General features: G+C 41.2%; 1 protein-coding gene across 5 annotated transcripts in view; it reads left to right on the top strand.

Annotated features, from left to right (window-relative positions):
* The window catches only part of epha3 (eph receptor A3), a 106730-nt gene that overhangs the window by 52076 nt on the left and 36820 nt on the right, over positions 1–17834 (top strand). For 4 of the 5 annotated variants that reach the window (XM_034109627.2, XM_071207113.1, XM_034109626.2 and 1 more), the window contains exons 4-6: positions 6282–6437; positions 10301–10660; positions 15125–15249. In XM_034109627.2, coding sequence (XP_033965518.1) covers positions 6282–6437; positions 10301–10660; positions 15125–15249 — 641 coding nt within the window. The remainder of the gene's footprint in view (positions 1–6281; positions 6438–10300; positions 10661–15124; positions 15250–17834) is intronic. The other variant, XM_071207114.1, reaches the window with a different exon arrangement.

Genomic DNA, 17834 nt, shown 5'->3' with positions numbered 1-17834 from the left:
CCATTAGCCTTCAGTTAGCATCACATACTCAGATCTGGCCCTCCACATCCTCCCAGCTGAAGGAAGCCAACTGCTTAATTTCTATTGCTGCTGAAAATGCAGCCTACGAGGTCATGGCAATGATATAACTGAACAGCAGGGTCAGACATTGATTAGGTGTCTCATTTTTGGATTCTCTGGAAAAGCTAGATGCGCACTGTTGCTAGTTGTTCCATCACTGAGCTGCTTTATTGCTAGTTGTAGCGAGACATTGTAACTAAGATTGAGTTTATTTAAAACAAGGTGTTTTCACAATAAAGGATCAGTATTTCCTAATTGTTTCATCTTTTGCCATGTCCTTTTAGATTTTGCTTGGATTAAATTGTGTTTAGATTTGCTTCCTTAGATAAAACAATAAGTCAAAACCACCATTTATTCACTATTGTATATCCTTAAAGTGTTCAAGAAATTGAAAGGGCAAATTGTCTTTGAAATGTGTAAATGGTGAGCTCAATCAGTGCCAGATTTGTCTAAGATCATGGACTTGATTCCTTCATCATCTACCCTTGATGTCGAGTCCACCCATGTTCATGCTAATCCAGCTAGAAGTGATGAAGTTGAACAGTAACTGGGACAGACATGCAGATCAACAAAGAAACCACTAAATAGTGCTGATGTTGCTTCTTCATCCCATCTGATCCATCCTTTATTTCAGTCCTGTGCTGACACAGCACAAATGTAAACACAATATTATTTTACACAATATAATATAATCAGCAAATGCAACAAAAAGAGCTGAGAGCCCATTGCAGGCTTTTGTTATATTATGATTAGCTTGTAATAATAATAATAATATATTTAATTTATATAGCGCTTCTCATCTGCCAAGACAAATCTCGAAGTGCTTCACAACAAGGGATACTGATACGCTTTGAGATAATAAAAGACAAATAATTGTAATAATAATAAGAAATCAAAATATAAAATAGAGTACAAAAATAAAAGTCGGAGATAGCGATAAAAATGTGTTTCTGTCTTGTGCAGCTATCATCAGAATAACTTAGGTACACGGTTTGGTTTGGAAGCGTCCGCAGTGGCTCTGGGAATGTGTAAATAAAAGTCATCACTATTCCACTCGGACTGGCCAACAACAGCACATCGATCCTCAAAAAAACTGACATCAGAATAAAATCCATTGTGTTCCCAATGTGGTTATCATTGCAGATCATTAAACATAAGAGAGATGGAAAATGTAGCAATTTGCCGCAAGACACAATGTCATTTTTATCTCTTACAAAGAATGAGTTAATTGCGTTAGGTTAAGGACATATTAGCTTTAACAAATTGATTGTAATTTGGCTTAAGTGATGTCTGTGTCCCTTTGTCTGTTGGAGAGAACTGGAGCCATTATTACATTCATGTGATAGACCTGTGCGGTTGTTATGAAGACGTTCTCCGGCTTAAGTCTTCCAGGTTTTAATATATCAGTACAGATTACCTGCTGATTTCTCATAAGCCTTTGGTAAAATGAAGTTCCTTTACACTTTTAAACATGCCATAAGTCTTTGATCCAGTATTTACACACTTTAACTCTCCTGATGTTTGAATTCATGGTGATAAGATCATCATAACTGAATTAGTGAAGATGTAGTTATGATTATATTTGTATGTATTTTCTCATTAGCTAAAATTATGCATGTGTCATACACAGTTTTTAACATTTACTCAATTATACGGAAACGAACATTTCCCACCAAAATGTGCCGTGGTTCCATAAAAGACGTTGACCTTTTCCAGATTTCTGTGGCTGGTTGTTTGTTGGCCCAAAGCGGGTTAGCATGGCAGGGGGCGAGATGTTTACTGTTTCCAGTAACAGTACAAGTGGCTCCGGATAAGACCTCCAGCCAAATGCCTAAGCTGTCAAAGTAAATAACTTTTCCATTTCAAAGAGAGCTATTCCAATTAGGGTAAAAAGCGAAAGGGCAAAAGAAAGAGCAGGGAAAGCCACAGAAAAGAACTGGAGAAGGGTGGGCAGGAGGAAAGGGAGGTTGAGACGGAAGAAGATGGAAGGGGAGGAGAGAGTCATTGGGATCTTGCCGGATTGAAAAAGAAAAGAGGCGGAGGTGGTATGGAAACAGGAAATCAATTGTTGGGTCTGCGTTTTGCTCCAGCTGCAGCTAGACTAAACCTCTGAGTGTGCGTGAGAGAGAACGGGAGAGAAATGAAGACGGAAACTGAAGATTCTGACGGGGGGAAAAAGAGGTCAAGAGAAGATGTGGAAATAATCAATGTACCAGTAACCAGGGAGGTCAAGGTCAGAGGGACAAAAGTCATGTGAGAAGATTTCCGGTGTTAATTTGGTCACATTTTTCTGATGATTACGGTACATTTGACTAAAGGCTTATCAACGAAAATCAACAATAGATCTGTAATTCTTGACTTGTTTAACTGCAATCACAAACCATTCCATTTATTTTTGAAACCACTTCTAAAACTGTGATATATTTTTGCTCTAGAACCACCAATTTAAGTTATCTGCGTTGTCTCAAATTCACAAAAATCAGCCCCATTCCAAAGAAGCATCGTAGCAGAATCCTGTCTCACCAAGGTCAGGTGGGGTTGTCAACGCGTAATAAAAAAGAGGGAGTGCATGTGACCACTACACCACCCAGCAGTCACGTTAATTATTGATGATGGTGTCCCATGACCTAGGCTATTGATTGAGCAAATTGGAGCCCCAGTTATTTTACAACCTCCATATCATGTGGCAGCTGCAGCTGCATGTGTGTCTGTGTGTCTGTGTGTCTGTGTGTCTGTGTGTCTGTGTGCACTTCTCTTTCAAAGTGAATGAAGAGATTGGGTTTCGGCTGTCATTATGTGGAAAGTAGCAAGACATTGTGTTATACCCCTGTGAGTATGAAGAATCTCAACGTGTGTGTGTGTGTGTGTGTGTTAGATATGTGTGTATAACAAAAAACGACTTACGAGTGAACAGTCATCCTTACATGATGTCCCTGTTGCTGATATTGATTTGAAAATAAATAAAATATTATTCCCGGGGATAACCTTGACATTTTTAATTAATCACACACACTCTGTCACACACACACACACACACACACACACACACACACACACACACACACACACACACACACCACACACACACACACACACACACACACACACACACACACACACACACACCACACACACACACACACACACACACACACACACACACACACACACACACACACACACACACACACACACTGCTGGTGTGTGTCACTGTAACACTTCTCAGTTCTCCTCTAGATGAGTAGTTAACCTCCTGCGAGCTGAATCTGATTTAACCATCAGCCTCTGTCAGAGCTACCCTGGCAGAAGAAACGGGGCCTATATTATTCTTTTCCAACTGTTATAAAAATATTTTTAGGGTTTGCGGTCAAGCATATACTGTACAACATATCACTATACTGTCATAGGAAAACCTCATACTGTAAGTGCAGCTTTGGTTATTTATTTTTTTACATTGAGAGTTTATGGGATCCTCTCAGTGCCTAATAAGTTTCTCGGCTGTGTTAGCCACTTAAAAGTCCCAGTGTATTTTTTACTTGGAAATGAGGCTGTTTTTCTTCCGCTCGTGGAGTGTTGACTTGCTAAAGTCATTCGTCCATGTATAGTATGTTAAGTTCCCCCAGCATTAACAGAGGACCATGCTTAAAGGATAATGTGGTGATATTAAATATTTTCCATAATATTAACAAATGGATCCTACTAAAATGTATATTTTGGCCTAGCTAAAGAATAACAGCACATTACTTCTTAAATATATTACAGTAAAACCATCTAATGAGGCACACAATTGCACAGAATGACTTGTTCTGTCATTGAAATAAGTATGAGTTATGTCGTTTGATGTTTCCCAGTCCTGCAAACTCTCAGTACCACAACTAATGCTCAAAATGCATATTAATCCACAACTGAAAATAGTCCCCGACAAAAGCTGCGTTTTTTCTGTGTGAGTAATGTTAAAAACTGTAATGTCCTGCCGTTGAAGGAAATAAAAAAATTCTGTGACCTTATAATACATGTTTATTTTTTTAATTGGGCCTAAACTATAGACAGATTTGGAAAGTCCAAAAGTACAAAGCCTACAGCCTTATATGCAGATGCATAAAAGTTCTTGTTCAGTCCCATTTGTCTCAATCTGTTATTATAGCAGAACAAGAACTAAAATATTATCCAAATTGTTATCATAAATATGATTAGGGACTTTGGAACAAGAAAGCCAAAGATGTATTGGCACCACAGTTACCTGTGAATATGAATAACTCCATAATTGATTAGTTTCTAATCCACAGTGAGATCAATGCTGGGAGTTCATATACAAGAGTATATACGGTACCTAAATGGAAACAGATCCAGTTGGACTGGAGCCCAGTGCTTAAACTATCCAATGAATACAGTGAAAGGATCTTTGTTTGGTGTTATATAGGGGTGAACTGTCAGGGGCATGTGTGCTCTGTCAGAGGTTGTTTATGGATAGAGGGATCAAATCTCAGTCTGCCACTATTATGAGATTCATTCATTCTAACTTTTGTCTTTTCAAACACACTCCTGTTTTATGTTCTCTGTTCATTTCTGCTGACCCTGCGGCTATCTCGCTGCTTCTCTTACCTGATTGGCTGGAGCTGCTGGCTGTCACGTCTAATTTCCTGGTGCGTCCCCCAATCAGGGTGGTCTGTTTTGTGTGTGTCAGCAAGTGTTGTGGTTGTCATTCCATCAGTATGATTATATTGGGCTGTTTAAACCCGCTTCACATTCTATTACTCTCACACACACACACACACACACACACACACACACACACACACACACACACACACACACACACACACACACACACACACACACACACACACACACACGCATACGCACACGCTGAGTTAAGGGGAGGTAGAGGAGTGTTCAGCATGGGACCTTGGTGTGCCGTGTCAGTGATGAATATGGCTTTTACAGAAGTGTGTTGTCCACCACTGGGATCTGTCAGAGCTGTTCTGCTGAGCCCACACATTCTGCTGGCTCAATGCTGTTGGGGCAGGCCATATCTTTAATCTAGAGTGTGTGTGTGTGTGTGTGTGTGTGTGTGTGTGTGTGTGTGTGTGTGTGTGTGTGTGTGTGTGTGTGTGTGTGTGTGTGTGTGTGTGTGTGTGTGTGTGTGTGTGTGTGTGTGTGTGTGTGTGTGACAGTGGAGACAGGGGGGGATAGAGAGACCGCTTGTTTGTCCGTGTTCAACAGTCTCAAGTTTGCATTTGAATGAAAACTAGGTGCTTGCTTTACTTATTGCATAGCGACTCAACACTAGCCTGCTTGCCCAAGCCTTTTTGCAATATGTATGTTTCATTAAATTATAGGCAAATGCTGCTTAAAATCATTTGACCTGTTTCTTGATTTTGCAGTTACTGTGTAGAAGAAATACCTCTAGGTCATGGAAGAGCAATGCTGTTGGGCATGGGCAGTAAAATGGACCTAACCATCACGGATATACGTGTTCTTGTAGGCTTCAATGCTTTGTTTCCCATCATCAAGTCGACATAAGTTGACAATGTTTTCAACAAACATGTGTGAGAGAAGAACAAAAGAGGACACAAGAGTGCGGTGGAACTAAATGAATAGAAGAAAAAAACAAAGGGGAAAGTTATGTTTGATCTTCTTCCTACGCACACACACACACACACACACACACACACACACACACACACACACACACACACACACACACACACACACGCACGCACGCACGCACGCACGCAATATACTTTGCACAGGTGGAGTGTCACCACACTTGCACATATTGCAACAGATTTGTGTGAGTAGGAGTTAAAAGAGCTGCTGAGTGCAGATTTAACACCAGCGATATTTCAAGAGAGCAGTCCTTTTATCTGAGGGGACACTTTGCATTATTCATGTTACGCCTTCTGAGAGATGAAGAGACCGGGAAATAGAGACAAAGCAGATCATTATTGTTTCCTACCAGCAGTCACTGGCTTCTTCTTACATTAACAGAAGATTTACATGCAGTCCTCTACTCGCAGTGTGCTTGTGTGTGTGTGTGTGTGTGTGTGTGTGTGTGTGTGTGTGTGTGTGTGTGTGTGTGAGTGCATTAAATAACCCCTATCTTTCACTTCTTACTTGTTGTAGGTGCTCCAGGGGGAAAGAAGGCGGCTATTAAAAAGGTATCGATGTGCTGCTTCAGCATGACACTCATGCATCTGTCTGTGTTCTTTTGTGTCCAGTGTGCAGGGCGGGCTTCTACAAATCGAATCTGGGAAATATGGAGTGTTCCAAGTGTCCGCCTCATAGTTTCTCTCACCACGAGGGGTCGCTGCACTGTGGCTGTGAGAACAACTACTTCCGTGCCGAGGGAGACCCTGCATCCATGGCCTGTACCCGTAAGTGTGCCTTCATATTAAAGTTATCATTTCAGCAGCATTTGGAACCATCTGATATATCATGTGAGGGGTCAGTGACATCCTGATAGAGTGCAGGTTCCTCCCTTTCTGCAGATACTCGTGTACTTTTTCTATGAGATAGCCCAGAGACCAGAGGAGCCCTCCAATGTGTGGAGGATTTGTCTCATAGCCCATATAACATGCTGTATGAATCATATATTAACATCGCCTTTAAGAGATGCTGAAACCCATTCATTTGGCTGCCATTGTGTTTTAGATTATTTTCACACTTTGTAAAATAACATTTCTGTCCAAATGTATTTATATACCCCAACATTACAAATTACACATTTGTCTCATACAGCATGCAACACCATCTGTTCTTGGACCCTTGCAGGGGAAAAAGAAAGTCCCTCCCAAAAAAACACAATTAATGGAATTTTTTTTTTTTGAAGAAACCTCAGGGAGAGGAGGGATCCATCTGTTAGGATGAACAGACATAGTATAGATGTTGTGTTTATGACAAAATAGACATTATAAATGACAAAAATAATAATGGGAATGGCACTGGATGGACAAGAAAGAAGATATCTAATGAAAAACGATATTGTGTTTATGCATTTAATGTGCAAATTGAATCCAGAAGCTTGTACTGGTTCTGATGGAAAGAGCCTAACAGTGTTTTCAGGGTATTGTTCTACTCAGCGGGATTTCATTTATTTGTACGGATAATCCAATTGTAGATTCCCAATTCACCAGTAAAATATATTACAAACAGACCAAGAACATTCTTTAACATTCCTTATTTATTTAAAGGTCACTAAAGCCATGATTGCTCAAGAACATTTGATCACCTTTACAGCTCTCTACACGATTCTCTTTTGTCCTCCTCTGATGCAAATGGACTGCAGATGCCTCCTGCAGCAAGCTTTCCAAAAAGCATTCCCTGCAAAACGATAAATCACTGCATTCCCTGATGTCAGGTTGTGGAGATATCCGTTACTAAACGGGCTAGGAAGAAGAAGAAGTGCTTGCACCGTGTGGAGGACAGGACAACATGCAAATGGCCGCCCTGAGACAGACAGACTCCTAATTAGAAAGGCAGTCACGGCATGTCCCTGTTGTGATTATCTCGACGCCATCTTGTCAACTAGGCAAATTCCACCTCATTGGGACAGATTGAGCGACGTGGGGCCTGCAAATGAATAGATAACTTCTTAGGAGATAATGATCATGATTATACTGTTAGCGGTTGTTTAGAATTGACTCTGGAAAACTGAAAATGTTGACAGGAAGTAAGAGAACTAGACTCTTATGACGAAAAAGGAAGAAAAACACACTTAAATCCGTAAGGTATTTACTGCTGTGTTCAACATGGGACACTTATGAAACAGCTGTTGTAGCAGTGTATAAAGTATAGTATGTCTACTCCCAAGAATTCAGTTCCACCAATTAAAAATGCATCAATACACCCCCTCCGTCCCAGAGCACCTCCTTCAATTTTAAACAAAAATGTGCTGGTCTTCCTATCTGAGCATCACCAACAATGTAACTTGTGAACAAACTCAGGAAAATCCCTTTTTTCAAGTAAGGCTGGAATGGGCCTAAAGAGAATTACCAACACATGAGTGAGGGAGGGATTGGAGATTACGCACACATCCTCGGGTTTTACGCTCCGTAACTCATGTCACATGTTAATCTCAATGTATTATTTTGACGTTTCGGAATTAGTGTATGATTGGCTGCATGTGTACATGTGCATGCCTGCGCAGGTATGCCTTGTATGCGTTACAGGGCCAAGAGTGTGATGTGGTCAGGAGAGTTAGCTGTGTCGGTGAGCCAGAGGACTCTCAGGGTTAGTGTTAGTTTGGTAAAGAAAATATCATCTCATGATTACCAATACACAAAGTAGGGTGACATATACATACAGTTGAGTGCCATAATTAGTTGTTTTCTCTCTGTTAGTGGAAGGAGTAATAGTTTTTAATAGTTTATCTGAACAATTCATTTGTGATTATTGCGAGAATTCCCTTGATTATTTGCGCTGATGGTCAATAGTATGTATTATGAGATATGCCGCTTGTTGTACTTTTAATCAAATGTGCCTCATTAAATTGCGTTTAAATATAGAAACAGGACTTATTACTCTTAAGATTTGGTGATGTCGGTGAGGCTTAAGAACACGCTTTATAGTTCTAAAACTATTCATAATCATAAATCGTGTTGATTTGCTATATAAATGAAACTGGTATCCAAAAAAGCCTAATGCGATAGCCAATACTTCGATTGCTCCTCCAGCATAACCTATTTGTGTATTTCACTCATTTTATTAAGCTTTTTCAATAAGAAACCTGCTTAGAGCAGATCAATCAGTCCAGGAGCTGCAGAACTGAGTCATGCCGACATGACTTCTTAAGAAATGCTCAATCTGGTTCTGAGAGAATTTCAAATACCCTGACGTATAGTATTGTCTGATTTTGGTATATTTTCTTCTGATTTCTCTCTTGTACAACACAATTACAGACGGCAATGCAGATTACCAGGAGACAGGAGCTATGCATAGTTTGAGAGTGAAGTCATTTCTTGTCAAATCAAACAAACCAAACAAAGCGTTTTATCTCAAGGCACAATCCACTAAGCCCATTTCCCTCCTCTCCTACTGCAACTTCTCAACAGAGTAACTTGGCTGTTTTGTTTTGTTCTCAATGTAATTACAGCCATAGCTTTGATATACAAATCTGGAAATATTCAAAAGGGATCTGTTTGTAATAAGACGTTTTTACTTTTATATGTCAGTCTTTTATATGTTTGACAGTCTGTTTTTTTGTCGAAGAGGCTGTGTCATGCCATTTTCTTCTTTTACTGAACAAAAAAGAGGAGAGCAGATGCATACACACACTCATATGCACTCAACCATGATATCACCACAATTAAACTACAATAACAGAGGTTGAGAATACATTGTGCAGCATTTATTGCCATTTTCTTCAGTAAAGATCTCCAAGAAGGTACACTTCCTTTGTACTCTAAAGATCCATTTACATGGCCAGTTCCTTCCTGGAAAACTCACTTCCTGGAAAAAACAGCAAACCTTTTTAGAGGAATCCTGCCCCGGTCTATTCTTTTATATAATCCCTTGTTTTTAGTAGGCTACATTGAACACCTCAACAGATGACTTTGCTGTTAAAGGTCCCCTATTATACTGTTTTTCATCAATATATTATAGGTCTCAGATATATACAAAACATGTCTCTTAAGTGTTTGGCTCGAAATACCAAACAGATCATTGTAGCATCCCATAATCCTCTCTGTTTCAGCCCTGTTTCAAAAGTGCTGATTACTTTACTTTAGATGAAAATAAGGAGCCCCTCCCCACGCCCCTCTGAGAGATATTTGGAAAGAACACAATGGTGCTCTCGGAGGAGATTCGGGTGATAAGGGGCGGTGGGGGGTTAACTTGGTTGGTGATTGACAAAAAATAGTTATGACATCATAAAGTGGCCAAAATCTGATCAGCTCATTTTCAGACAGGTTTTTATATAAATGGAGAAGGACAAAAAGTGAGCGAATCTTTTTTCCTGAAACGTTCAGAATGTCTTTACACAGAGGGGACACATATGTATGTATACAAGACAGGAAAAAGTGTATTTTGCATAATGGGTGACCTTTAAATCTTATTCCTACTTCTGTTTGAAGTTGATACTATTTTCCACCTCGCCGTTATTTGCTTTCTTCTCTTTCCTTTTCTACTAATTACTTTGCTTTCTACCTTATTTTTCTATCCAAACCAAACGTTTCTTTCATCCCTTAATGACATCATCCTCCTTTTCCCACCTCCTTTCTTTCTTTTCAATGTCTACCAGGACCCCCTTCAGCTCCTCGAAATGTCATCTCCTCCATCAACGAGACTTCGGTCATCCTGGACTGGAGCTGGCCGGAGGACGCCGGCGGCCGCAGGGACATCACCTTCAATGTCCTCTGCAAGCGCTGCCGGGGGGTGGCTTCTAACGGCAGTAACAGCGGCAACCTGCGCTGTGAGCCGTGCCGGAGCAATGTTCACTTCCTGCCCAGAGCCGCGGGCCTCCACAACACCACGGTGACGGTGGGCGACCTGTTAGCCCACACCAACTACACCTTTGAGATTGAAGCGCTGAGCGGGGTGTCATCGCTGGCACCCAAGATGAGACAGTACGCCGCTGTCACCATCACCACCAACCAAGCTGGTGAGATGTCACAACAGAGGGATACATGGATGAAGGCATACACTCAGAAAATCAGATAGATAGAGTCTAAAGCAATCTTTTTAGACCACACATCATCAAATCTCAGCTTTCTTCTCCAAATGACCTCTGCTTGAGGTGAACCAACCACTGAATCTGAATGGCTCGTCAAGCAAAAAGCTTTTTAGATCTCAAACTTGCAACATTTAGTCTGGCTTTAATTTCAGTTCAAGAGGTTTAAGTTTCAGGGTTTACACCATAAGAGTCCAGACACTAGGTTTATAGATGGGTGTGTGGTCTTAATGCATGAAGAAACATGTATTTAAATGTCACTGATTGTAAAACCACAAACGTATAGCTAACACATGGATAATATACAAGTGTCTTTCTCTAAACTACGCCCTTTCTCTCTCTTAATATTTGTCTAATATAGTACAGTACACTTCATGAAGTCCATGTGCTCCAAACACATGCACTCCAACCATCAGCCCTGGACATTTACAAGGCGATCCCAGACCACTATTCTCTAGTTTAACAACCAGGATTGCATATCTTCCTTCATCCAGAAAAGACATTCTCATCCATTTAACAGTAACTCCTAACTTAACGGTTGGGCACCTACAAGTCCCATCAATCTTTATTACAAATATCTGTCCACACATCCAGTCCTTAGACCAATATGAGGTCAAATGGAAGTGGTGTTTTGAAATTCCAAGAGTAAAACAAATCTAGTTGCAGTAGAAAGCGCCAAACCTCAGAAATCTCTAACTCGATCAAGGAATGCGCAAAGGACTGGCTGTTCTGCATCCATTTATCCTTTTCCCGATCCCTCACTGTTCTCTTACAGTTTGCCTTTGTGTTGGGTAATGTTTCTGTGTCAGCAGTTTAGCGTTTTGTTTTGGATTTCCTCTCAATCACTATCTCTCTCTCCATCTAGAACAGGATCTGTATTTCTACCTGTCCCTTTCCAAACCCAGCCTGCTGTTTTCTTCTTCTTGTGGGGCTTTTTTTTTCCTAATTCCAAACCTTGGGAGGTGGTTTAGCACTTGGGAGTTGCTCTCCTTGGTTGTCATACAGCGAGGTCGGGCACTATATAACTTGATGATAGGCAGATGGCAAGAGCTATGAATTTAAACCTAGTGGTCAAAGCAGCTATGTCAAGAAGTATCGTGATTCAAGACTATTGTTTGTTTTCTTTTACATTTAGACATGGGAACTCCTTGAATCTGCTTTATTTCATGATACTAGAGCTGCTTTGATTTACAATATCAGTGAGGCAAGATCATTTCTGCGATCAATATAGCATAGTGTGTGAAGAGTGTGCAAACACATATGTACACGCACTGTAAGGGTGATAGGCTCAATCATACATGAGTAAACTCCCCGAGGAAGACACATGTCAGGGTGATGAATATGCAAATGTGAAAGGTTGTGTGTGAACACAATACATACACAGACAGATATAGGCAGTGTTTGCTCTCTGTTGACAAACCTCGACTGTCCAGGCATGACCTCTTTAAAGTGACAGGGCAGCGATGAGAGGTAAATATAGATTGTGTGCTTGTTCACATGTCAAGCCTGAATATTAGTCAGGACTCAAATCATATGTCGCTATGAGGGGAAAGGGAAATGCAGATTTAAAATAATACTAATTTGACGTAACATTGGTTTTCTCTACATTACACCTTTATTATACAATAAAACATCCATATTAAAGAACTATTAAACTGTAATTACACCTGTATTACTCCCATATTACACCCATGTTACACCATTATCTCAGCCATACCCATTATAAACTGTTATTACATCCATATTAGACATTGATACATCCCGATTACAGCCCTTTTTTTACCGTAATTACACCACTGTTACACACATATTATACCCATGTTACACACATGTTACACACATGTTATACTGTTATAACACCCATAATTCCCTGTTTTTAGACGCAGATTACATCCATGCAACACCAATATTACACTGTTGTTACACCCCTTTTACACCAGGACACACCCTGTCAAATGACTGTACCCCAAAGGGTTAAAAGCAAAACAGATGTAGCAAAGCTTTGGAGTCTTTTATTAGTAGATGTTATAATTTGCATGGTAACTCACGGGGTTTCTTCTTGTGATCGGCATATATATCGTAGATCATCATGGAAGATGAATCCTCGTCTTTGCATATCATATACCTAGCAGACACACCTTACCACCATACCCACGTTCAACACACACACACACACACACACACACACACACACACACACACACACACACACACACACACACACACACACACACACACACACACACACACACACACACACATAGACGTACAGATGCCAATGCTGTTAAAAGCTGGATTAAGTGTGTCCCTGGGAAGGTGCTGTCTGTCCTGGCTGCGCTGTCAAGGTGCTGTCAGGTAGCACCTTCCACATCCTTTGCCCTACACTCTGTCATGAAATAAAGAGTGTGTGATCTACATTTAGAGAAGTGTAATATCAACAGTTTAAAAAAGTGGCTGCATTTCGCCAAGGGGGTCTAACAAGAAAAAGATGCATGCGCATACAGGACGCTTGCTTTTAGGTGATCATATTTACATTTTGCGAAACAAAATACTTATGTGATGATCAATAAGATGACGTTTCAAGGTGGTAAAGATCAACAGCTGTGCAGTCCAAGAGAATGTGCACCAAAATGGTTTCATAAGAAAATGGAGATGCACAAATAAAAAGATAACAAGCAAACAGAGATAGATAGCAAAGCTGTCTAATTGGATAGCTTCGCTTTACATTGAGTTCTACGTTACTACCAATAATCCACCCCCAATGGTCCGCAAGGGTTGTAGACAATTCATAGATGTGCTTCAACCAGCTGCGCAGTGTCCCTTGCATCACAGGTGAATGATGCTGATGGCCACTTTTTAAGGCCATTATGGGCTTGGTTTGCTGTATCAGTTTTACGGTTATACCACGGACCGAAACCGAGAGTGACAGCAAATGAAGTGCTCTGCGATGGACATGCAGAGGGAGCGATAGAAGGAGAGAGGGAAGCAAGGAGAAGGAAAAGGAGGAGGAGAGGAACTCCAAGCTGCCTCCAAGCGGCCCAGACACACTAAATCATTACCACCATAAACCACAGAGCCAATAAAAAGCACAGCCTCACCCCGTATCAACCAGAGGGAGGAGAGGAGAGGAGAGGAGGAGCAGGGGGTATAGAAACTGATTCTTCCCATCTGGATTCATTACAGGAGAAAAAATAACTTCCCGCGGAAATAAGCGCGAGTATACACAGACGCACACTCCACAGCCATATAATCACAATCAAGAAAGGCTCGAACATTTGAAAGACAAACATGTTTTTTCCTGTGGTCTAATAAAATTAAAAGTCGATGCCTCAGATGCCGAGCTGGCCCTGGAGCTGCCTGGCAATTAGAGAGCAGTAAAAAAGGGAAATGAGAAAGGGAGTGAAGAGAGAGAGAATGAGGGAGGGATGCAGGGCTTGATAGAGACGTGCTGAATTACTAGATTGAGACCATCTGAACTCCCCCAGGCCATGCATGGTGAGGATGGGTGAGGAATATCAGCAAGAGTGTCTTACCAAAAGGGACTTGGACAAGTGTTTCAAAATAAAACACCTTATTGAGAAACGCACACAAAACATTCTACGCAACAATAAACACTAAAGGACAGTGTACTTCATTTTAAGTTACGCAGTACGAGCAGGAACTAAATGATTGAAAAGGACTTTGATATTCTCATCAGATCCACATACTTACTGTGATAGCCAAGCATAGCATTGCTTTTCTTCATTGTAATGATATTTCCAAGTGATTCCTCCCAGAATGACAACATTTAAAAACATCCAATCCATCACTTCAGACTTGCTCGAGTTATTCAGCAATCGACTGTCGAAAAAGAAATATTCCCTGTGAAAAGAAACTAGTTTTAAAGTCCTTTCATGCCCAAAAGAGAGGAGACAACAACACCACTGACACAGTCTTCTGCTGCCACTAGCAGTATTGACATTTGATTTAATTATTAAATTAAATTAAATTAAAATGCATGATGTTTTGTTTTGATGAGATAAAGCTGAATCATGTGGCCTACAGTAAGCACTATCTCTCTCATCACTCTCGCAGATGGCTACTGAACGTGACTGATCTCAATATCATATTCTTTGACCAAGTATTCACGGTGTGTGTGTGTGTGTGTGTGTGTGTGTGTGTGTGTGTGTGTGTGTGTGTGTGTGTGTTTGCATCAGTGTACATCGTCTCGTCTCACCCACCATCTCCAGGCCTCAGCCTTTAATGCGGCCCCACCGGGCAGCAAACTGAATTAGGCTAACAGGAACCGTAGACAATTGCCAGGATGCAACACCGGGGGACTGAACTTCCACTGAACCTCACTCACTCTCTCTCTCTCTCTCTTCCTGTCTGTGTGTGTCCTTGTCTCCCACCCAGCTCCCTCCCCGGTGACAGTGATCAGAAAGGAGAAGACGTCTCGAAACAGCGTCTCCCTGTCCTGGCAACGGCCAGAGAGACCCAACGGCATTATCCTCGACTACGAGATAAAATACTACGAAAAGGTTGGTGCACAATATATCACTGTCAATGCATTGCCTCGTGTTCCTTTGAGCAGGGCAGCATCGCCAACTGGAGTTCTTAAAGGCATAGTTGAACAAATATGCTCTTTTGCAACTTTGGTAAGAACATTTAAATCATTGTGATATCTGCCTGGTCCAAATAAGGCTAATGCTAGCATACACTTACACATGTGTGGATAAGTTAGCTCTAGAGTTGCAGTTGTTTGATTTTGTTATCATTCGTCAGGCAAGCTGTTTCACTTGGATGGAAACACATTCATTCCTATGACATGTGCTTCGTTGGTGCACACGGTTGAAAAGTCTTAAGAATTCCGTCTTCTGCATTGTAGGCCCATTGAGCATGTTCAGTAGGTTCCTCTGGCCCTGAACACATGACTTAGATGAAATAATAACTTTCCAAAGTCAATGTTTACAGCCACTAATATTCTAATGATTGTGCATGGGAAGTTATGCTTCAAATGTAGCAAAACTAATGTTTTCACTACCCAAAAGTGCCCTTTTTGCTAAGTCTAACAGCGTGATTAATTACCAGATAACTGTGAGAATGGTATGGTATGGTGTTATCCCTTAACACTACAGTCCCTTATTCCCTCTAACATAAAGACAAGTTGGCGTTAAATCTTTAGCATGAGACTGATGTTGCCCATTATCTCACTTTAACAAGCCAAACAGGTCCCCATGTTTTTTTTCTCAATCGGCATCCCATAACTCCCTTCTCCTTTTCTTACCACCCGCCACTCTTTTCAACTTTTTGTCTCTCTTTCTTCATTCCCCTGCCTCATACTCTCCCCCTCCTCCCTCTGTGTTTACCTCGCATCTCTCTTTTTTCATCTCCCCCTCCTCTAGTTCTCATCCTGTCCTCCTCTTCTCTCCAGTCCCCCTAATGGAGACAAGTTTTATGGCAGACAGTAAATGTGTCTGTGGGGTCGCTCATTCCTCTGTGAGAGAAATTAGTGCAGAACGAATCACACTGGCTTTCAGCACCAATGCTGTGCTATGGCTGACATTTGGTGGTGAAATTAGCCGTGGATGCAAGTTTAATTACTCTGGCAGATTCATGTGTGTGTGTGTGTGTGTGTGTGTGTGTGTGTGTGTGTGTGTGTGTGTGTGTGTGTGTGTGTGTGTGTGTGTCCCAGATCACAGTTCGCTTGAATGCCAACAGTGGCCCCTAATCTCTTGATTAGTAGGCCGACAGAAACAGTTTCCTCTCTAAACTCTGTTCCCTGCTCAGCCATCCTTACCTAAGATGTTAAAACGGAAAACAGCGAGAGGAGAAGTTAATGACTGATCCTGGGTCAGAGCTCACTGCATGTCTAACTCTCAGCTGTGTTCTTTCAATCGCACACATTCTCACACATTACAAATGCATATTCATCGGGACAAGATAGGGGAATGAATGAAAGGGTGGAGTTTAAGGACGAGTCTGTGAGACACCATTTTGTAATGAGGAATCTCTTGGCCTTTGCGCTGATCCACGTTAATCACATTGTCTCTCAGGAATTACTGGAGACACTCGGAGACAGACACACAAACAAATACGTTCCCATAGGATTCTCCACAGCAGCCATACATCCCCAGGGATTTTAAACCCCAGACAAAAGGCTCTTCCATGCAGAAGAGCAAACTGGGACAACCAGGGTAGACCCCCATAATAAACCCGGGATAGAGGCCTCTTCTGGTGGCAGGCACAGGGACGCTGAGCGCCTCCGGCTTGCCAAGGGCCGAGGCCGTAAGAGGGCAAGAGTTGGAGCACAACTTCCCATCACCAAGACCACACCATGACTCACTTATGAGCCAGAAAGAGGCTTTTAGAGACGCATACTCAGACACACACAGAAATAATTGCATGAACGCATAAACAAAATGGTAAAACAGAACTCAAAAACAGACTGAGAGATTATAGCAGAAGCTTTTAGCAGGAAGATGTTCAGATCTGCAGCATCAGCCAGACTTTCTGCTTTTATGTGTTTGTGGTTTCCTTCTTCTTTATTTACACAGGACATACACAGTGTACATTATCATGTAACCCAATACCAATATACTGATGGCTCCAGCTTCTCTTAGAAAAATGAACATTTCGCCAACAACCACACAACATTATTCAAAGCTAAAATATATCTGTATGGTCGATGAATTATGCTATGCATGGCCCAAGAGACTTCTGGAGAGAAACCAATGGCGGACATGGAATGACCTTACAGTTCAGTTTTTCTTTGTGAGGTCTAAACATCAAGATTTGTTTTGTCCTGTGAGCCGAATGAGGACAATTGTGAGATGACCATTTTAGTTAAGTTGTGTATTTCATTGGTATAGTTAAGGGCTTTACAGTGTGAGGCAGAACCCAAATACTAATTATTTCAAGTCATTTAGTATCTAAATGCTCTGTGCTGATTGGACGTCTTATCCTTAAAGAAAATTAACCAGTTTTGCACAACTTTTCTGGCAAATGTTGAAAACATGGACTTATAATTCTCCCAGGGGTTTCCCAATCGATCATGTACTGTAACACATACAGTAGGCAAGGCCATTTTATTTATATAGCACTCTTCAGCACGTGGCGATTCAAA

This window comes from Pseudochaenichthys georgianus, chromosome 21 (genome assembly GCF_902827115.2).
Source record: "Pseudochaenichthys georgianus chromosome 21, fPseGeo1.2, whole genome shotgun sequence".
Classification (NCBI taxonomy): Eukaryota; Metazoa; Chordata; class Actinopteri; order Perciformes; family Channichthyidae; genus Pseudochaenichthys; species Pseudochaenichthys georgianus.
The sequence above is the reverse complement of the archived record's forward strand: the minus strand, read 5'-3'. Positions and strand labels throughout refer to the sequence as shown.